Source organism: Bubalus kerabau, chromosome 12 (genome assembly GCF_029407905.1).
Source record: "Bubalus kerabau isolate K-KA32 ecotype Philippines breed swamp buffalo chromosome 12, PCC_UOA_SB_1v2, whole genome shotgun sequence".
In the NCBI taxonomy this organism is placed as follows: Eukaryota; Metazoa; Chordata; class Mammalia; order Artiodactyla; family Bovidae; genus Bubalus; species Bubalus kerabau.
This window is the reverse complement of record NC_073635.1, coordinates 21,962,539-21,984,010: the sequence shown is the minus strand read 5'-3', so window position 1 is coordinate 21,984,010 and position 21,472 is coordinate 21,962,539. Positions and strand designations below refer to the sequence as shown.

Genomic DNA, 21,472 nt, shown 5'->3' with positions numbered 1-21,472 from the left:
GGAAAGGGCAGGGCTTCTTCAAGGAAGCGGGGTGCCACCCCTTTGTTATCCAGTTTTGGTCCTTAATGTCCGGTCCTGGCCAGAGGTAGGTATGTCGTTTATATAGGCAAATATAGGCAGATCAGCGTATAATGAGACATGGGGTCAGTTTCAGGTCAGATTCCTCGCCATCTTGGTTCCAGCGGCTTCCGTCTGGTTTTTCCTTTGCGTGCATACACAAGTTTGGCTTCTTATCTCTGGACTCGTTAACTTCAAGATGTGTGTTCGCTCCTGCTAAAGGTAGAGGGGAGGTTGGCAGGTTATGAGCAAGGACGCTCCTGCTCCCGGACGGGGGTTGATGGGTTTCTGGCAAAGATCTGCGCAGCTGAGACAACACACCGGGTAGGTGAAGGACCTTTTGCTGGGCGCTGTGGTCGTTGTCCGGTGGAGCGAGCCCTCTGGGTGAGTGGAGGTGTGTGCGTGTGCACCGAGACAACAACTCAGGGAAAAACGATACATCACACGTGTTCACGGAGGTGCGCAGTCTCAGGAACTGAGCGCAGCAGGACTGCTTGGACCGACAGGTAAGAGGGGTGCTCGCTGTGCCCCTGCGCCCTTCTGAGCACCTTGGGTCTCCTCCTGGGGGTGGGCTTAGTGTGTTTCAGCTGCATGTGGGATGGTTGAGGATCGTGTTAGGCAGCGGCGAGGCACTCTGCCCTTTCCTAGAGGGGTAAATCCGGAAAGCATGATCCGTCTGTCTCCCTTGGGAATAGCTAAGTAAACAGCTTTTCAATAAAGCAAAGGTCAATACAGAAATTTTAATTTTATTTATAAAACTACCTTCCAGCGGCTGAACAACCACCACCAACACCGCAGGGACCTCCTGCACGTGTAGGGGAGGGTTGGCATAACGCTGAGCTGATGCCCCGCCTCCCGGGATGTACCAGCCTGCTCTGCCAGGGAGCCCGGGGCCTGTTTGCCAACTGCTTGAATGCCTTGGGGTCAGGCTCTCTGCTCTTATTTTCTCATTAGGCGGTAAAGTAATCCTGTAACTTCTCACATAGAAGCACAGATGCTTTATTATGAAAGTGCCATTTGTAAAGCACGTGGAATTGGGCCAATACCAGCCACCGTTCATATCACGTTTTAGGGCCCCTGGAGCACTTCTTTGTATATTCTTTCTCACAATCCTTATGTTGTAGGTGTCATTTCCCTAGTTTTCATAGGAGGGCACTGAGGCTCTGGAGTCTCAGGGGCTCACTGGGGTGTCTGTATTAGCCTGGGGCCCTAGGAAGTGCACTGAGCCAATGTGTATGGCACCCTGCAAACCCACCCCTACTTCACGTGGGGGGTTCAGGGAATCACTGCAGTCCCCATTGCCCACTCTTCTGTCAGCTGTGCTCATTGGGGGAGTATTTTGCCCTTGGAATCAGATGCTTCAGAGAGTCCCCTTAGAGACTGAGGAGTTCAAGGGACAGTGCTCTGACACCGGCCCCTGCCCTCCCCCACCTCTCCCCCAGATATGGCCTGCCTGCCCACAGCTCTGCCCAGCCTTTGATCCAAAAACCCCAGCTGGGCCGACCACTTGCAGGGAGTGGATTTCAGTCCCTTAACAATGCATAGCGTGAGGAAAGCCAAGCTAGCTCTCAACTCCAGACCCCAAATCACCTTTGAGGTGCAGCCACAGATTCATTCTGGTGAGTCATTTGTTCTGCTTCTGAGAGTCTGAGCTAGACACCCACCTGTCTGCTTGAGAACCCCAGCAAGTGACACTGCCCCCACAAAGAAGGCTGAGCCTGGCTAAATCCCTCTTCAGCACAGCGCCGTGGGCCACTGTCCTCAGATGCACACGGACGTTAACCAGGGATAATGAGGACAATCTCTCACTGTAATATCCTGTTTCTTTGGAAACCAGAGTGCAGTCTTTTAAATGCATAGCCTGTGATCACATGGTGCATCTCCTAGAACTCAGAGGCTTCTTACAGGGACCCAGTGGGGACCGGGGGTAGTGGTTACACCTCAGGATTCCATTTCCCAGCTTGGAGGATGGGGTGACTCTGTTATTTACCCCTCCTTGCTCTGTTCTCAGAAGTAGCTTGCCAGCCAGAGGAAAAAAAAAAATCTCAGAGAGTTGCTAAAAAGGAATCCAGGCTTTCCTTTGGACACTTTGAAGAAGAGGCTGTCTGAACAAAAGGGTCTCAAGAGGGCAAAGCGTCTCCCTGCCTGGGGGATGGTCTGAGGCTGGTACAGCCTGCATGGTGAGCGGAGGCCCGTGGTCCCAGTGCTTCCAGATGCTCTGTAGTTGTTGTTTCTAGGGCCTACTCCTGTTAATGGCTCTTTTCTCCAGAGAAGAACAATCTCATCCTGCACAAACCACCTTCAGCTTGACTTTTTTTCTGTGTGGGATCTTCTCTGCCAATTGCTTCTCAGTGTCTCCCTTTTCTCGTAGGATTCTCAACCAGATGTGATCTTGACCTCTCCCACATCAAAAGGCAGGCTTCCCAGGTGGCTCAGCAGTAAAGAATCTGCTTGCCAATGCACGAGACCCCAGTTTGATCCCTGGGTTGGGAAGATCCCCTGGAGGAGGAAATGGCTACCCATTCCAGTACTCTTGCCTAGAGAATCCCATGGACAGAGGAACCTGAAGGGTGACTGTCCACAGGGTCACAAAGAGTTGGACAGGACTTAGCAACTAAGCAACAGCAATACCAAGGTCAAGAAACATTGCACTTCTATTCAGACTGTCTTTCAAATGGAGGCATTTTTTATTCTAAGTGCCGGCATCAAGTCCCAGAGATGCCCAGGACCGCCCTTTACCGTGAAGAATGATCCGGTCCAAAGGTTACCAGTGAGGAGATTCAGAAACCCAGCTTAGGGACTTCCCTGGGATCCAGTGGTTGAGACTTCGCCTTCCATTGCAGAGGGGCGCATGGGTTCCGCCCCTAGTCAACGAGCTAAGATCCCACATGCCTCTTGGCCAACAGGCCAAAACATGAAACAGAAGCAATATTGTTACAAATTCAATAAAGACTTAAAAAAGAAAAAAGAATTCAGCTTAAAAAAAAGAAAGAAACCCAACTAATGATGGCATCCTTTTCCCCAGCAGATAAAGTCCAAGATTCTCCCCTTCTGCATCAGTACTCTTCACAATACCTTGAAAATGGGCTATGCCCATTGATCTTTGTGTATTGATCTTGTATCCTGTCACTTCACTCTACACGCTTATTAGTTCTGATATTTCTTTTAGTGAAATTCCTTAGACTTTTCTATATAAGAGATCCTGTCGTCTGCAGATCATTGCTGAGTGAATAAACAAGAGCTGTGGCTGTGGAGAACAGAGTGTAAACAGTCTCTAGAAGGTGGCCTTGAGAAGGCCAACAGAATGGGGTGGGGATGAAAGTGGGAAAAGAAGCCAGGAGGAATGGGAGAGTCAAGTGAGTGGCAGCTCATAAAATCACAGATAACAGGTTGCCGGCTGCTCAGTCATTTTGATTGCTCTTCTAGAAGGCTGGGTGCCTCTCCTGGGACTCATTTAAAGGATTCAATGCACTCCTTTCAGCAGAGCCACCAGTAGCAGGAAAAAGACATAAATCTGAGCTATTCTTGATGCACAGCCAGGACAGTTTCAGGCAAGGCCATGAAGCGGGCAAAGCGTAGAAGAAGAGAGAGAAGAACTAAATTTTATTGCCTGCTGTGTGCCAACATTTTGCATGTATTGTTTCATTTAACCTTCACAGTATTCCTACAGCTGCAAGTTTGAACCTGGTGTTTATTTTTTATACAGAAATAAACTAGATTTGTGTTGTGGTAGCTCAACCATAAGGCAGTGGCCCATTGCACAATTCATAATACAGGATGAAAAGAGCTCATTTGACTGGGACTTCCCTGGTGGCCCAGTGGCTTGGGCTCCGTGTTCCCTATGCAGGGGGCCTGGGTTTGATCACTGGTCAGAGAGCGAGATCCCACATGTGGCAGCTAAGAGTTTGCATGCTGCAACTAAAGATCCTGAATGCCACAACTAAGATTCAGCACAGCCAAATTAATGAATTAATCTTGAAAAAAGCTCATTTGTCAATTAATTGTTTGAAAAATGAACCGCCTTTAGATTTAGAAACAATATCCTGCATTGGTGATTCTTAACCAGGAGCATATTAGGAGAAAATTCTCCACACGTCTTTTGTATTTTGACATGTTTTATGAGCTGGGAGTACTGTACTTCTCATCAGACTATCTTTTCAACTATCTTTTTTACAGAAGATTATAAAGCAGATTGCCTTGGGAGACAGAAATAGTGTCTCCTTCCAGGGCAGGGGGCAGATTTTTTTTGGTATCTGGGAGAATGAAGATAATGTCTCTCTCTGGTCTCAACGTTGGGTAGGTCAGTTTGCAGTCCCTCTGAAAGATGTGGGTTTCTTGAACTCAGGCTTTCTCTGCTGTAACATAAACCCGCTGTGTGCTCAGTATCTGCCTGGGCCACTGTGTATTTCCCTGAAGTACTTGAGGAACAAGGGGACCAACTCGAGCCTGAAGCTTATGTTGCTTGCCATGCCAAGAGTAATAAAGTCCTTTGTCTCTGACCCGGGACTCTGATGTCTTCTCTGGCACCTATGGAACCTTTTACCTCTTCTTAGTCTGTCTTTGTGTGCGCTCAGTCACTCAGTTGTGTCCAACTCATTGCAGCCCCATGAACTGTAGACTGCCAGGCTCCTTTGTCCATGGAATTTTCCAGGTATGAATACTGGGGTGGATTGCCATTCTCTACTCCAGAGACTCTTCCCCAACCCAGGGATCGAACTCACGTCTCTTGCATCTCCTGCATTGGCAGGCAGATTCTTCTGCCTGTGGAAAACTTTCTGACTTGGGATCCTTTCTTGTGTCTACTTTCTTACTGAGGCAGACAGAGCTTTTGATGCATTTAATACGAACAAATTCTTTTTAGACGGCCAAAACAACAGATACAGTTTAAACTCTCTTGATCCCCTAAGTAAACGTTTGAGTAATGCAAATAAAGCATGTTAAGCTAACCTCCACTCAAGAAGGTCTTTCTGGGGCTTCCCTGGTGGCTCAGTGGAGAAGAAAGAGTCCGCCTGCCAATGCAGGAGCCATGGGTTCTATCCCTGGTCAGGAAAGATCCCAGATGCCACAGGGCAACTAAGCCCATGTGCACCATAATGAGAGACAAGCCCGCACAGCAATGAAGACCCAACACAGCCAAAAATAAATAAATAAATAAATAGTTTTTACAAAGGTCTTCCTTAGTGGCCTTCCCTTCTGTGGACCCTTGGAAAAAGGCAGCTGGGTGCAGAGCCCCTGCCAGGGTGTTCAATCACGACGCAAGATGGGTGGGTGTTTACTGAGCGTGTGCCTACAATTCAAAGAGAAGGAGGGGTGGAATTTCACTGTTTGTCAGAGAATAGAAAGAGAGATGAACAGATTAGCTGGGAACACTCACTGTGGCTTCCCTGGTGGCTCAGTGGTAAAGAACCCACCTGCCAGTGTAGGAGACATAAGAGACGTGGGTTTCATCCCTGGGTCAGGAAGATCCCCTGAAGGGAGGGCATGGCAACCCACTCCAGTATTCTTGCCTGAAGAATTCCATGGACAGAGGAGCCTGGCAGGCTATAATCCATAGGGTTGCAAAGAGTTGAACACAACTGAAGTGACTTAGCATGTGCCCATTGACTATGCTAAAGCTGTGTTTTTAGTCTGGGAGCAGTCAAGAAGGCAGATCCCAGGGCAGAGAGTTTAGGAGAAGGAATTAACACAGCAGGCTAGTTACAATGGGGTTGCAAGTGCTGAAAGAGGTTGAGGGGAAGTTGGGGACGGGTAGTGACAGGGGAGATAACCCAGAGATTAACAGCTTCAGGAAACTGCTACCACTCCTAGGGCTGGAGGAACAAAGGGAGGAGATTGAGTCCTCAGACCCCAGGAGCTGGAAGCTGGAGCTATATGGGAGGGACTGCCTGGGGACCCCAGGGTTTTGGCTGCCAGGCAGGAGCTGCAATTTGGGGTGAGGGAAGGCCATGGTGGTGGTGGAGGGAGCAGCGGAAGCAGGGCAGGGGCTACCAGGCAGACCTGGGTCCAAGGAGGACAAGTGGTCCCTGCCAGAGGTATAGCCACCACCCAAGGCAAGGCTGGAAAGGGTGGAGGGCAGGATGGTCTGGGGTATAGCAAATTCTTCTCATCATTCACTTACGCCTCTCATGGCCCAATCTAATGAAAGGCATGGGTACAGGAATTCGACCAGCCCCCAGCAATCTGAGGGGAACAGGGGAACACAGATGTGTCTGAAAGTGAGTAGGCAGGTGAACTGCTTACCTGGGCAGGCTGTTTCCCTGCCCTGGAAGTCTGGTGTACTCAGGTACTCAGAGGGTTCAGTGGATGTCCCTGAGATGACTGTAAATGCTGCATGCTAAGTTGCTTCAATCGTATCCGACTCTGTGACCGCATGGACTGTAGCCCACCAGGCTCCTCTGTCCATGGGGATTCTCCAGGCAAGAACACTGGAATGGGTTGCCATTTCCCCCTCCAGGGGATCTTCCCAACCCAGGGATTGAACCCATGTCTCTTGGGTCTCTTGAAGTGGCAGACAGGTTTTTTACCTCTAGGGCCACCTGGGAAGCCCGAGATGACAGTGGGGATGAAGAATGCAGAGTCCTGGGGATTGGATACTCCTGCTTCCAGGCTTCAGTGGACACAAACCAATAGATCAATAGATGGCTTATGGGAATAAAAGATCCCAGTTTCCCAAGCATCTCAGTGTAATCCTGAAAGTGTTAGGCACTCAGTCGTGTCTGACTCTTCATGACCCCATAGACTATAGCACTTCCAGGATCCTCTGTCCATGGAATTCTCTAGGCAAGAATACTGGAGTGGGTAGCCATTCCCTTCTCCAGGGGATCTTCCTGACCCAGGGATCAAACCCAGGTCCCCTGCAATACAGGTGGATTCTTTACCAGCTAAGCCACGAGGGAAGCCCAAGACTAATTCTGTTCTTCCTTAGTTTCCCCAGAGCTGGTTGCTGCTATAGGACTCAGATGAGGTTGGGAAGGATCGTCTCTCAGCTCCCCTCCTTGACCCAAATTTCCTTCACCCCGTTCTACCTCTGGGAACAAAAATAAGATGTTCAGTTCAGTTCTGTCACTCAGTCGTGCCCAACTCTTTGCAACCCCATGGACTCCAGCACACCAGGCCTCCCTGTCTATCACCAACTCCCGGAGCTTGCTCAAACTCATGTCTATCGAGTTGGTGATGCCATCCAACCATCTCATCCTCTGTTGTCCCCTTCTCCTACCACCTTCAATCTCTCCCATCATCAGGGTCTTTTCCAATGAGTCAGTTCTTTTGCATCAGGTAGTCAAAGTATTGGAGTTTCAGCTTCAGCATCAGTCCTTCCAATGATTATTCAGGACTGATTTTCTTTAGGATGGACTGGTTTGAACCCCTTGTAGTCCAAGGGACTCTCAAGAGTCTTCTACAACTTCTTGAGACGTTCTTCTCAAGAACTTCTCCACAGTTCAAAAGCATCAATTCTTTAGTGCTCAGCTGTCTTTATAGTCCAACTCTTACATCCATACATGACTACTGGAAAAACCACAGCTTTGACTAAATAAGATGTTGCTTATCCTTAAAAAAAAAGAGAGAGAGACTGTATTGCTGCTGGGTGAAAGCTAAATCCCTAAAAATGATTTCTGTATTATGTAATTGATCCACCAAATTTTCAGTTTGATTAAGCCAAGTTTACAGATTTTTTTTTTTTAATCATGGCCCTTACAAAGCTTTTATTTTCAGATCCATTCCATTCACTGTCCACTGCTCCACTCCTCAACAACGATGATCAAGCTCACCCTCTTGCCCTCCAAATATTCCTTCCAAGCATGTTAATTGAGCATCTATTAAGGACTTGAAGATGGGGATTTGAAAGTTAATAAGACCACTGCAGAATGCTTTCTGCAAATGGCGTCTTCCTGCGGAAAATAACACACAATGCAAGACACACATACCTCAGGGCCAGCACCCCAACACCTTCTCAGCCCTCCCCACCCGAGCACCCTCGGGCGCAGACTTGGAATCCCTGAGCCTTTGCCAAGCAAGCTTTATAAACTCCTGCTCTGGGGCAGCCAATAAAATAACAAACTCTTTAGCAAAACTGTTGGGAGACAGAAAGAACACAACTTAGGCTTGCTGCAAAAATTGCTAAATTTTACCATCTATGTACCCTTTGGCAAATCTAAGTCTGCTAGCTGAGTCAAGTGATCCCAATGCACTAGACAAGGCTTTGTGGGAGAGAATCAAATGAAAGAATCAATTTGAAAGTGGTTTACAAACTCTAAACAGATATCAGGGTTTTTCCTTTGGTAAATTTCCTTCCTGGATAGAAATTTCCAAGAAGATTGAAGAGAAAGAACATCACAGTGGTTTGGGAGTGGGGTTGTCTTCCTTTGATTTCGGCGGCTAAATGACCACTGGGTTATGGAGGCCAGCGAGCTCCCCAAGCACTGGCCCATCACTAAAGTTCAAGCGTGAACAGTGACCTCCCCACTTGCCATGTCAGAGCCCTCCTGAAAGAGACATGGCCCCAGTGACACCTCCTCTGGGCCCTCACCTGCACGCCGGAAGGCACGACATGCACAGAAGGGAATCTGTAGGAGACCCTCCTTTACCAGCATCGTCCTCTCTCTGGCTGCTTATCAGGCTTCTCTTGGGGGCTTCATGAACTCAAGTTCATGCTGACCTGAGATTCCTTCTATCTCAGGACCCAGGGGGAGCGGTAGGGAAGGATGCCTCCCAAATCTAATCTCTTGCCCCCAGTTTCTCTCCCTCCCACTCTATTTTTTGGTCCAGGAAGGGTCTGTTGTGGTTAGTTTGTTTCTAGGTCTCCCCACTTGCCCGCGTTCTGAAGGACTGTGTTGTTGTTCTTTTCACTAGAGCAGGATTGCCATGCAGAGGTGGAGTGTCGGCTGACTTTTTCCTTTGCTTCTTCTTTGTTTGTTGTTGTTGTTCAGTCGCTCAATCATGTCTTACTCTTTGTGACCCCATGGACTGCAGCGCACCAGGCTTCCCTGTCCTTCTCCATCTCCCAGACTTTGCTCAAACTCATGTCCAAGGAGTTGATGATGCCATCCAACCATCTCATCCTCTGTCGCCCCCTTCTCCTGCCCTCCCTCTTTCCCAGCATCAGGGTCTTTTCCAATGCGTTGGCTCTTCGAATTAGTGGCCAAAGGATTGGAGCTTCAGCATCAGTCCTTCCAATGAATATTCAGGGTTGATTTCCTTTAGAATTGATTGGTTTGATCTCCTTGCAGTCCAAGGGACTCTCAAGAGTCTTCTTTGTACAACAAAAAATATTACTTAAAAAATAAATTATTCCCTCATTACTCAATGTCTTGGACATCCCAATCAGGTTCTAAAAACCAACAAATTCTTCTTTCCAAATGTTTTACTACGGTAAACCCATGCCTCAGAGTAATAACATCCAGAAAGGAGGATACTAATTACAGCAGTCTCTTCAAGTATTTCGAGTGATTCTCAGTTCTTCTTTGTTCACAGCTTAGCTTAGAGTTGTTTTGGGTGGAAGAATTTAAAAGTCAACAATCTAGCAACTTTGAAATTACTGCAGCTGCCTACTGCCTTCCAGAAATAAGCACCCATGAACACTACAGACTCTATTTTTTTACCCATACCTGTTCTATTACTGCTGCTGCTAAGTCGCTTCAGTCATGTCCGACTCTGTGCAACCCCATAGACGGCAGCCCACGAGGCTTCCCCGTCCCTGGGATTCTCCAGGCAAGAACACTGGAGTGGGTTGCCATTTCCTTCTCCAATGCATGAAGGTGAAAAATGAAAGTGAAGTCGCTCAGTCGTGTCCGCCTCTAGCGACCCCTTGGACTGCAGCCTACCAGGCTCCTCTGTCCATGGGATTTTCCAGGCGAGAGCACTGGAGTGGGGTGCCACTGCCTCCTCCATCTATTACTAGTGTTCTCAAATCAAATGAAAGCTTGGAAACGACTTTGTTGACTACCCATCCCCACTTCACCGCACAATCATTGAAGCCACGAGGGTGGATGGAGCATCAGACTCGGTGCTGTCAGTGGGGCTGTCAGTTGAGGCATCCATAAGGACTTGATGCCCTGTTTCCCCCTTATTTCCTTTGCTTCTTTAGGAAGACCTTCCTGATGCCCTTGTTGGGCTAAATGACCCTGCTCCACACTACAAAGCTCCCCCCTGCAAAGCATTCTCTTAGTACATACAAAAATTTGCCTCACCTTCCTTAGCGTCTGGCACAAAACAGGTGACCCAAAATTCCTGATGGAAAGAGAAGGATTGTGTGTGTGGTGGGGGTGTGGGTGGTGAGACTATGAAGGACATGTTTTTCATTTGCGTTTATATGTGCCACTCACTGCAGGTGGCGCAGTGGTGAAGAATCTGCCTGACAATGCAGGAGACTTAAGAGACATAGGTTTGATCCCCGGGTTGGAAAGATACCCTGGAGAAGGAAATGGCAACCCACTCCAGTATTCTTGCCTAGAAAATTCCATACACAGAGGAGCCTGGTGGGCTACAATCCGTGGAGTTGCAAAGAGTCGGACACGACTGACCACACACACAAAAACATCACAACGTCACCCATGTTCCAAGGCTTCCTCTGAATCTTAGAATTTTCTGATCATTGCATCCTCCGTTTGCAGGTTCAGAGGATCCAGGAACTCCTTAGAGTCATCTCGGCAATGTTCCCAAGCCTTCGTTTGATGGATTGCTTCTGCCAACAGCTGCAGTACCCGGTTCGTTGGGTCCACAGTGGAGACAGCAAAACCTCTGGTCGCTCACGAAGGTGAGTCTTGTTCCATGGGACCTTTTTCAGATTCAGGAAATAGAAATCACTTAAACTAAGTTAAGTAAAAAAGGAGAAGGTCTTATGAGGCCTGCAGAGCATTTCATAGAGCAGCCAAGACATGGACCGTCAGGGACCAGAAACCAGTGGGGGTCGGTGTCCCTGGCTCTCATTCTGCTTCTCTCTGTGCCCCGGGCTGGTCTGCTCTGCTTCTCAGGCCACGTGATCGGGAGATGCTCTTGCCAAGACCTCTTGCCTTTACACAGTCTCTGTATCTTATTTTCACTTGGCTGTGTGAGGCCTCAGTTGCAGCTCGTGGAATCTTTGTTGTGTTCTGTGGGATCGGTCACTGTGGCGTACAGACCCTGGTTGTGGCGAGGGCTTTAGTTGCTCCCCAGCATGTGGGATCTTAGTTCCATGACCAGGGGTTGAACACGAGTCCCCTGCATTGGACGGCAGATTCTTTATGACTGGACCACCCGGGAAGTCCCTATACAGACTCTCTTCTGTCAGACCAAGGCTGAAGTGTTCACCAGCTCCTGTCCTGGTGATTTCGGACACCCACAGCACTAAAGGGTAGTTTGCAGCAAGCAGCAGTGAGCGGTAGCTAGAAGCAAGGCCTTAGTTTCCCGGATCGGGAGTCCTAACCTCTGGACTGCAGGGGCAAGAAGTTAGGGCTGGAGTCCTTAGTTCTTGCTTGCCTACTCAAGAATGAATTCAGGCAAGGGGACAAAAGGTAAAGAGTCAAGTAAGAAGTTTATTGAAAAGAAAAGTTCATGTGGAAAGGTGCGTGGGCGAGCTCAGAGAGAGAGAATCACGTCTTTGGGAAGTTTAAGTCCTTTACAAGGGTGCAGTTTTACGGGTCTTTTTCTTCCCTCAGGCCACTCGTCTTGCTTTGTCCCCACCCTGGTTAATTTGTCTCAGGACCCTCCCTCAGGTGTGCACGCACCCCTCAGCCAAGATGGATCTTGAAATGAAGGCTGCTGGGAAGAGCGGGACTCATCATGGCCTGGCATTATCCCTCGACTTTTGGCCCACATGGAGTCTTTCTGCACATGAAAAGGGGAGAAGGGGAGATCCCTTAATCCTTTCCTCAGTTTTTTGTTTTTTTTTTTCCCTTTTCGTCCTTGCCATGATTATTACCTTGAGATGTTTACGAGAAACAAGAACTGTCTATTTGTAAACAGGAGGCTGATTGTAAATTCCTCAGCTGGGGCCCACCTACCTTTCCTCTCGGGAAATGCAAACAGGAGGCTAAGTCGTAAATGTCCAGCCTGGAGCCTATCTATCTATCATCTCACTGGGAGGCCCAGTTCTGCTCAGCACTTCCTCTCCTGTGACCTGGTCTCACTGTGACCAAAGCAGTCACAAAGCTCAAAAATCTCTAACAAGATAGAGATAATAATAACAGTTTTGTCAGCTGGTATTTGTGATCTGTGGGTCTTGTGACTGGGCCTCTCTTGCCTAGCTAAAGGAGGTTCACTCTAGGCCTTAAATTCCCAGGATCTCTGAGTAAATTCAAATCAGCCCATTATTAGTACCAAAAACTAACCCAGGAAGCCCAGTGTTACCATTTTTATATAATGTCCTTTTGGAAATTCTGACCAATGCATTAAAACGTTAAGTAGAAAGAAGGGACACAAAAATCATATTACATATAAATTTAGTATATAACAAAGGAGGCTTCACGTAGAGGTAGGAAGAGTTATTTAATACACTGTTAAGGAATTCCTAATTAGCAATTCAGAAAGATATCTCTGGCCCTGATCTCTCTCCATACACCAGATACTAATTTAATTCCGTCTACATTCAAGAGTTACACACTTAACAACAAGCTATTGGAGGGAGAAAATCCAGAAGAAAATAGAAATGAATATTTACCAAATCTGGGTATGAAGAAAAACTTTCTAAGTGTAAATTTTCCAGAAAAAAAAATACAACTGCAAGCTTTTTAAAAATTAAAATTGACCATGGTAAAGCAGAAATAAAATCATACAGCAGAACTTCAATAACACAGTCAACAGCAGAGTGGAAAAAGAATTGCGGCAAGCAAAATAGGAGTTAATATCTTTAGCCTGTAAATGTACAAATTGATAGGAAAAATGCTTAAAATCCTGTAGTTTAATAAACAAAGGATGTGAGCTGACAACCCACACAAAAGAGGAAATAAAACTAGTAAACAGGCATTAGGAAATGTTCAGTCTCACAAGTCAAATTTAAAATAAAGAATAAGGTCCCATTTTCACCCATTTGCATCTTTTTATTTTAATGGAAATACCCAAAGTTAATGAAAAGGTAGAAAAACCAATGCCATTTATACAAGGCTGGCAGAATGATCAATTAATACAGACACATAGGAAAATAATTGGGAGAAACTTACCCCTTGACCCACTATTTCTACTTCCTTGAGTCCATATTCAAAATAGGAACAAATATATTCATTATAGTGATATTGATAAAGAAAAAGAGTTTAAAACCAACTTAAGGTTCAAAGCTGGTAGAAGTGTTAGCAAATTATGGCTTATTCTATCACACACACATTTACTGAGCACTTACTATCAGCCAGGGTCTGCACAAGGAGCTGAAGAAACAGATGGACCAGGCAGATTCTCAGTAATGGGGCATATTACATGAAGTAGAGGGGAGAAAAGGCAGGGAGTAGACAGTTATTGAGGAACTGCTATGTGTTTGGTATTTTACATATATTACTCTGAGGTCCTGAGCCACACAGTGTGAGTAGAGACGGGTCATACAGCCCCAGTCATACAGAGCCAGCCTGTGTTTCATTCTTTCTTCCATCTCTTCCTCCCTGCCTGCCTCTCAGTTTAGCCCTAGAAACGATGGTGGGTCACAAGTTTTGGCTGGAAGAAGGGGATTTAGCTTCTGGGCTCTGTGCCAATTAAATCTCCAATGCCCTGAAGAGCAGAAATTCTAGAGCTACTGCCAGCTAAGAATTCCGATGATTTTTCCTCTTAGCATCCCAAAGAATTGCTGTCTTATATCACCAGATTATTCTGCCAATAAATGTTGCTTTTTGATAGAATCCCATCTCCTGTAAGCTGGTTGGGACTATAAATAGAAAAAGAAATTTTCACATAAAAAAACATGCAAGCAAACAGACAAAAACCTTTAATTGCTTTCCAATATCTAATATCAAATTTAGACACTGATTTTTCCATGGCCTCCATAACCCACTTTCTCACCACCTGTTTTCTCTAAAGCGTCATCTCCATTCCATCACATTGCATTCAACAAGCCACTTTGCAGCCAGTGACTCAGTTTTGGACTTGAAGATATAAGACAACACAGTAATAGAATCAGACATGCAAATTTAACAGTAAATAATGAAAGAAATGCAAATGATGTGAAAAGTTAACTGGGTTATCACCCAAGACACAAACAGGATAATCTTTGTAATGTAAGTTGCTATATATGTAATGATCATTAAGAATGTAGTGGGATATCTCGTCCTCATGGTTAAACTTAGTTTCAAACTGTGACACAATTGCTAATGAAATGACTTCACAGCTCCCTGGTCCCCTGCCTGAGGGACAACAATGGGCTGCTGACCACAGATCAAGGGAAAATTCAACCCAAGGGACTTTTAAAAGGAAACAGAATTTGGGAAGAGATGGTAGAATCTAGGGAGGATGTGGGAGATGTTCCAAAACCCAAGAGAACAAGTGGTGCCTGGTCGCCCACCTGCCTCTTTCTTTCTAGGAGCCCCTCACCTCCCAACCCAGGAGAGCTGCAAAGAACAAACTAGAAAGAGGGAAAGAGGCTGAGGATGAAAAGGAGGTAAAGAAGCTCCAACTTAGAAAAGGAGACCTGGGCTAGGAGGCAGCCGCCCAGCAGATCAAAGGCAGATGCCGAAAAAGTAGCTAGAACAGAAGTGCCTTGGCCTGAACACCCAGGATGCAGGAAGGGCAGGGTGGAAGGTAAAAGGCTGAGGTTTTGGAGTAGGGTCTAAATGGATCTTTGTGGCAGAGGAGAAAGAGACATGTCTTGTTCCCTGGGGCTTTCAGTAAGGGTGTCCTGGGTGCCAGGTGAGTCTCACCAGGAGATTGTGGGCATTGGAGAGGGGTGTGGTCACCCCAGGCTAACAACTCCCGCAAGGGCGCTCTTTCTTCCCAATTCTCTCTCTTCAGCCAGACTGCCCCCCACGCTTCCTCAACCCGAGTCACAGCCTCCCATCACCCTGAACCAGGTCAGACCCGCTGGGGACACTGGGGCTAAGAGTGTCCCCTGGGTCACATTAGAATCTGGTTGATATTCTGCCAGGTTTGGAGAGTGACGTGGGTGGAGAGTCAAAGGAACTGTCATTAGAATATCTTCTTTGTGATGTGTCATGCGGGGCGTGGTGGGGGGTGGCTGGCTATCAAAGCCAGGTCATTCACTGATGAGTGTTCTTAAGATGGAAGGAGTATGTTAAACTCAGCTTAACTTTTTTTGTTGTTGTTGTACTGGGTCTTTGTAGCTGCGCTCAGGCTTTCTCTAGTTGCGGTGAGCAGGGGCTACTCTTTGTTGAGATGTGAAGGCTTCTCATTGCGGTGGCTTTTTTCTCGTTGCAGAGAACAGACTCTAGGAGCATGGGCTCCAGGAGTCGTGGTGCATGGACTTAGTCGCTCTGTGGCATTTGGAATCTTCCTGGACCAGGGATTGAACCCATGTCCCGTGCATTCACAGGTGGATTCTATGCCACCAGGGAAGTCCCTGCAGCTTAACTTTTTACGTAGCTGAAGAATGTCCATTCTGCCTTAACTGTTTTTAAGGCAGAGGCATCTGGGAGTGCCTACGGAAGGGGGGCATTTTAACTTAGTTGACAAAAGCTTGGGTTCTGGAGCAGAGACAATCTGGGTTCTAATGTCCATTACACCTCTTACTGATTGCATCACCTTGGGCTCCATGTGCTTCAGTTTCCTCACTTGTAATGAAGCTAATGCTGGTGCCGTCTCAGGGGGTTGTGGTGAGGATTAACTGAGTTGTAACGAACGCAGTGGGTAGTGCTTTGTTGTTGTGTAGTCACTAAAGTTTTGGCCAACTTTTAAAGCAGAGTGAGCGCTCACCCACAATGAACAAGCATTCTCTCTTCTCAAGGCTGGCCGGGTCTTTTCCCTGTGTTGATTAGGAAAACGTAGATCTAGAACTAGTTAAACTAGCATCTCATTTCGTTGCTAAGCAACCAGCTCTGAGTTCTGCAAAAAGCACATCGTGGTGTGCAGTGACCCCCCTAGCAATCGATCCCCAGGCAGGCTGTTGCTAAGCATGGTTTTGTGTTCCCCAAAGCTCATTTCAGACCTGGAGGAGGAGTGAGGCATGCACACACCACACAGTCCTTGAGCATGAGCAAAACCAGCCTTTCCAGCTGAGGGGCTCACAATGGGCAAAGAAAATAAAAAAGAAAACAGGACTTCGCTGGTGGTCCAGTGGTTCAGAATCTGCCTTCCAATGCAGGGAATGTGGGTTCGATCCCTGGTCAGGGAAATAAGATACCACATGTCTCAGGGCAACTAAGCCCATGCGCTAGAACTAGAGAAAGCCCTTGTACTATAATGAATACACAACATAGTCAAAATTAAAATAAATACATAGGAAATAAAATAAAAAATTCATTTTAAAAATAAGAAGAGTAAGTGGTGGTGTGTGCTTGTACCCACCTGCAGGAGTGAGAGAAGTCACCCATATGATTTCCCCTTCTCTGGGGTGAAAGAGATCGTCATATGTCTTCAGGGTGCTATTCTCTGCAGAACAGGAGCTGTTTGTCCTTTTTCCCCTTGGGGACTGGGGTTGCATGGCCTGGATATGTGGTTCCTAGTTGAGAAGGGGCAGGGCTGGAAGCATATACCGCCATGCATATGCCTCCCCTCAGGGAAGCCAGGGGTCGGGGCACTGAATCCAGGGGACCTGCTCTCTCTCATCCATTCATTCACTCATTCATCTGTATCCTTAAATAGGTATTCAGTGCTAGTGCCGTCTATGGGGTCGCACAGAGTCGGACACGACTGAAGTGATTTAGCAGGAGCAGCAGCTAGTGCCCAAGATTTGCTAGGCACTGGGAATAAAGCCTAAAGCAGGACAGTTACTCTCCATCTTGTCCTGATACTTAGTTAAAAAACAAAACACACTCGAGCTAGTTTATCAGAGTATTTACTGAAATATACTAGGTTGCTTACAGCGGAGAAGGCAGTGGAACCCCGCTCCGGTACTTTTGCCTAGAAAATCCCATGGATGGAGGAGCCTGGTAGGCTGCAGTCCATGGGGTCGCTAGAGTCGGACACGACTGAGCGACTTCTTTTCATTTTCATGCATTGGAGAGGGAAATGGCAACCCACTCCAGTGTTCTTGCCTGGAGAATCCCAGGGATGGGAAGCCTGGTGGGCTGCTGTCTATGGGGTCGCACAGAGTCGGACACGACTGAAGTGACTTAGCAGCAGCAGCAGGTTGCTTACAGAACCTCCCCAACAGTCAGGGAAGTGGGGGTAGTGGCTACACAGCTAGGCATGTTGCCGGGAACACAGTTCTCTATGGCCCTTGCAGTTGGGCTTGGGCCTGAGGCTCAAGCCACTGTCCCAGGCAGGGACCCTTTGGCCAGGACCTCAGCCCTGCTGCCTCTGAGAACTCATTTCCTGCCACTGTCACACAATGACTCTGCCTGGCCTCCTTTTCTTCACTGAAGTCTGGCATGGATGCAAGTGATGAGTGAAGCCTGGGTCGCATATCTGAGCCCTGGCTGCAAGGGAGGCTGGGAAATACATTTCTGATCTTCTCGTACAAGGTGAGAAATTCTCCAAGCATGAGACGGGTATTCCTAAGGTGCTGGGATCCTGGGATCTCAGGGCAGCCACAGAGCTTTCAGACATGCATTGTCTCTGCCCTCTTAACCTTTATAGTCTACTGGAGGATTCAGGCAAAAAAGTCAGCGAGGACAGCCCCTGTGACCAGTGAGTGCTGTGCCAGGTGGGGTTCAGCGGTGAGAGACACCCAGAGGGATCCCCACTCAGATGACGGGGTCAGGAAGGGTGACCCACGGCAAGTGATACAGGCTGATCCTGAAGGATGAGTGTGAGCCTGTCAGCAAAGGTGAAGGCTGAGGGGAGGAGAACCCTCCCGATTCCAGGTGTGACAGGTGCCAGAGGTGAGTCACTAAGGAGTTCAAGTTCCAGGAAGGAGAGATGTTCTGGGCTGCTGGAGAGAGGGTGTGGCTGATATTGGCTAAAGTACGAGAAACACTGCTGTAAATAATATGCTCTGTCGCTGCTTTTTGCATTTTCAGTGTTGGACTAATATATGCTACATGCTAAGTCACTTCAGTCATGTCAACTTCTTGTGACCCCATGGACTGTAGCCCGCCAGGATCCCCTGTCCATGGGATTCTCCAAGCAAGAATACTGGAGTGGGTTGCATTTCCTCCTCTGGGGAATCTTCCCCACCCAGGGAAGAACCCGCATCTCTACATCTCCTGCGTTGGCAGGTGAGTTCTTTACCACTAGCGCCACCTGGGAAGCCTGACTTCCCACAATAAAAAAGCCGATTTCCCATCCTTCCTCTTATTCCAATATTGTGCATTGTAACTGTGGTTAGATCACAATCAGTATTTATATTTAACTATGTAAATGCTAGTCATAGCTGAGCGTGTAGTGTTCTACCGTGGTTTTTCCTTTTCCGCACATGTCTTTATTGTACAGTCGCTTTCTTCCCTTTGCTCAGTTTTCTGCCTACTCACCAGTTGATTATTCATCCTCAGACTCTCCGCCAGCAGTGTTAATCTGCTCTCAATCCATTCAGTCACAGTGAGGGTCCCTAGCTGTCTCCCTTGTCTTCACACCAGCGTCTTGTTCCCTCCGCTTACTGACATCTTTGCCTGTTGAGACCTGAGGATGCAAGTCTGGGTGTGTGGCAAAGGAGAAGGCGGATCCCAGTGCCCTGGCCCTGACTCCTGAGGATCAGCGGCCTTCCAAGGAACCCCAGCTTTCCCACAGTGATACGGAGCCATGGAAGCTGCTCATGGAGTCAGCCCACTCTCCTGGTACCTGGATGTCTGCTCAGCACACCCAAGGGGACTCTGTCCTCTTCTCTTCGTGTTTTTGGAACACCACCCCAAACCACAGTGAAGTCCCCAAGCACTTTAAGGCTCATCCAGCTCTGACACTATCATTGGCTGAACTGGTCTAAAGCCACATCCTATAACCCGGGCTGTGTTGGAAGAGGAATGGGACCAACTGGCAGACAATGTGGGTTCTCTTCCTGGACCTTCTGGTTGCTGCTTGCAGCCAGAAGTCCCTCTGCTTCTCCAGGTCTCTTTCTTCACATGTGCAATGGGTTTATGGACCTTCCCTGTCAACCTATAGAGTTGTGAGGAAGGTTACATGAGCTGGCAGGTGTGAACGTGCTTGTCAAGTAGTAAAGGATGTACAAAGGCACGTAAGTGGCTGCATGAATGAGAGTGAGGGCCAGGCCCAAGAAAAGGGGAAGCAAGAGGTGTTGGCCTTGACATTTCTTACTACTCACCTTCTGGGCCCTTCCATATCAATGCCCATATATGTAGTCTGACACCAGAAGAGAAGCTGGGTTTGTAAATGGCTGTTCACATTAGCGTACATTCAGTGTTCTACTTCCCTGGGGCATTTTAATTTTAATTGAATGGAAGAAGGGAAACACAAAGGAAGGGATTGATAATGCAGACACACAGGTACCTGAGACCTGAGTATTTAATAGGAGTATGGGGCAGGAGGTCTCCCTTACACCTTGCAGGTGGGCTCACCTGGTCCAACGATTCCAGTATCAGAAAAGGGGAGTGGGTGGAGCTCTAGAGCCTCAGCCTAATGCCACGCCCCTTTCTCACGCTACAGAGAATGGGAAGCAAAGTTTGGTGGAAACCTAAACAGTGAGCAGGTGAGTCATTAAGGGATGCTGTCTGTGTCTAAATAGCCTGCCAGGTGAGAAAAACCCACAAATGAAATGTTAACACCACTACAGCCTTTTCTGGAAAGCTTTCCACCGCCCCAAGCCTCCAAGACTGCCCAGCTGCTGCTGCTGCTAAGTCGCTCAGTCATGTCCGACTCTGTGCGACCCCATAGACGGCAGCCCACCAGGCTCCTCTGCCCCTGGGATTCTCCAGGCAAGAATACTAGAGTGGGTTGCCATTTCCTTCTCCAATGCATGAACGTGAAAAGTGAAAGGGAAGTCGCTCAGTCGTGTCCGACCGACTCTTCGCGACCCCATGGACTGCAGCCTACCAGGTTCCTCCATCCATGGGATTTCCAGGCAAGAGTACTGGAGTAGGTTGCCATTTCCTTCGCCAGGCAACACTGCCCAGAGTGGAGGAGAAATGACTACCTCAGAACTGGACAGAGGCAGAGATGTCTCTGCCCTTCTCTGGTCCTCCCTATCTCTCGCTGTCATTGTCTGAGCACCTGCCCCCACTCCATTTCTGACTCTTTTAAGGCTAGCCCAGGGCCTCCACTCACACCCACCCACTCCTGCCGGGTTCACCGGAGCTGCCGGGGACCCAGCCCTAGGGACAGCAGTTATAGCCCATGGAGGATGTGATAGTGACCTCGGAGACTCACAAGACCTGGGAAAATGCAGCTGGCCCCTCCCTTCAAAAGTTGGTTTTCCAGACCTCTCCTCAGGACTTTATTAGATCTTTTGAAGCCAGGAGACAAATAAGAGCATATTTTTTTAGGCATGCGGGGGTCACCCTGAGTGTGACTCCACTAGAGTCCCAATCCAGTGCCTCTTGCGCTCACGCCCTGCCCCGGGAGGAGGCTGGTGACCGGGGCCTGCCGCTGACATGGCGGTGCCCGCCTTCCAGCACCTGCTGCTCCACAACCGGAACAACCCCTTCTACCCAGGCGGCCTTCTCCTTCTCCCAGAGGGCATTCTCCTCCTCCCAGAGGGCATTCTCCTCCTCCCAGAGGGTCTTCTTATCCTCCCAGAGGACTTTCTCCTCATCCAGAAGGGCTCTCTCCTCCTCCCACAGGGCCTTTTCTTCCTCCCACAGGGCCTTGTCCTCCTGAAGGAGGTGCCGGTCTCTTTCCCACAGGGCGTTGTCCTCCTTCCAGAAGGCCCTGTCTTCCTTCCAGAAGATTCGGTACTTTTTCCAAAAGGTTTTCTCTTCTTCCCGGAAAGATTTTCCCATTTCCCAGAAGGCTTTCTCCTCTTCCCAGAAGGTTTTCTCCTCTTCCCAGAAAGGCCTATCCTCTTCCCAAAAGCCCAAGATCTCACCGCGGAAGGCACGCATCTTGCTCCGGAAATTCCACATCTCTTCCCGGAAGTCTTCGATCTTCTCCCGGAAGTGTCTCATCTCCTCGCGGAAGGCCTTTTCTTCCTGGAGCTTGTGGATTAGTTTCTTTCGGCGAATGCTGGAGGAGGAGACCACCAGCGAGCGGAAGCAGGCAAGCCCCATCCATTTTCTCACCTTGAAGGGAAACATAGTCCCTGTTGGCCCGGATGGCGGGATGGCTGTGATGGAGGACAGGGCCACTGGCCAGGATCAGGTCAGCTGGTCCAACCCTGTAGGGGCACGGGAAAGAATACACCCTTGAATATAGCATCCCAGAGGGCAAGCCTTGGAGTCTGTGTGGCACTATTGAGATTTTTTTTTTTTTTTTTAATCTTACATCTTTTTTACATTTACATGTATCTATTGTTTTGCAAATT

At 48.1% G+C, this 21,472-nt stretch overlaps 1 protein-coding gene and 1 long non-coding RNA gene across 9 annotated transcripts in view; one reads left to right on the top strand and one right to left on the bottom strand.

Annotated features, from left to right (window-relative positions):
• The first annotated feature begins 439 nt into the window (after positions 1-439).
• LOC129624394 (uncharacterized) lies at positions 440-21,131 on the top strand. Of its 2 annotated transcripts, XR_008700934.1 has the most exons (4): positions 440-563; positions 10,668-10,810; positions 18,084-18,281; positions 21,001-21,131. It is a non-coding gene; the product is annotated as an uncharacterized LOC129624394 (long non-coding RNA). The 2 variants fall into 2 exon arrangements; XR_008700935.1 differs by lacking the exons at positions 18,084-18,281; positions 21,001-21,131 and adding an exon at positions 11,691-12,103.
• The window catches only part of CCDC70 (coiled-coil domain containing 70), an 86,971-nt gene continuing 66,057 nt past the window's right edge, over positions 559-21,472 (bottom strand). For 6 of the 7 annotated variants that reach the window (XM_055542235.1, XM_055542231.1, XM_055542232.1 and 3 more), the window contains one exon: positions 20,427-21,325. In XM_055542235.1, the coding sequence (XP_055398210.1) occupies positions 20,556-21,245 (690 nt within the window). In that variant the 5' untranslated portion in view covers positions 21,246-21,325 and the 3' untranslated portion in view covers positions 20,427-20,555. Of the gene's footprint in view, positions 702-20,426; positions 21,326-21,472 lie in introns of those variants that run through there. The other variant, XR_008700931.1, reaches the window with a different exon arrangement.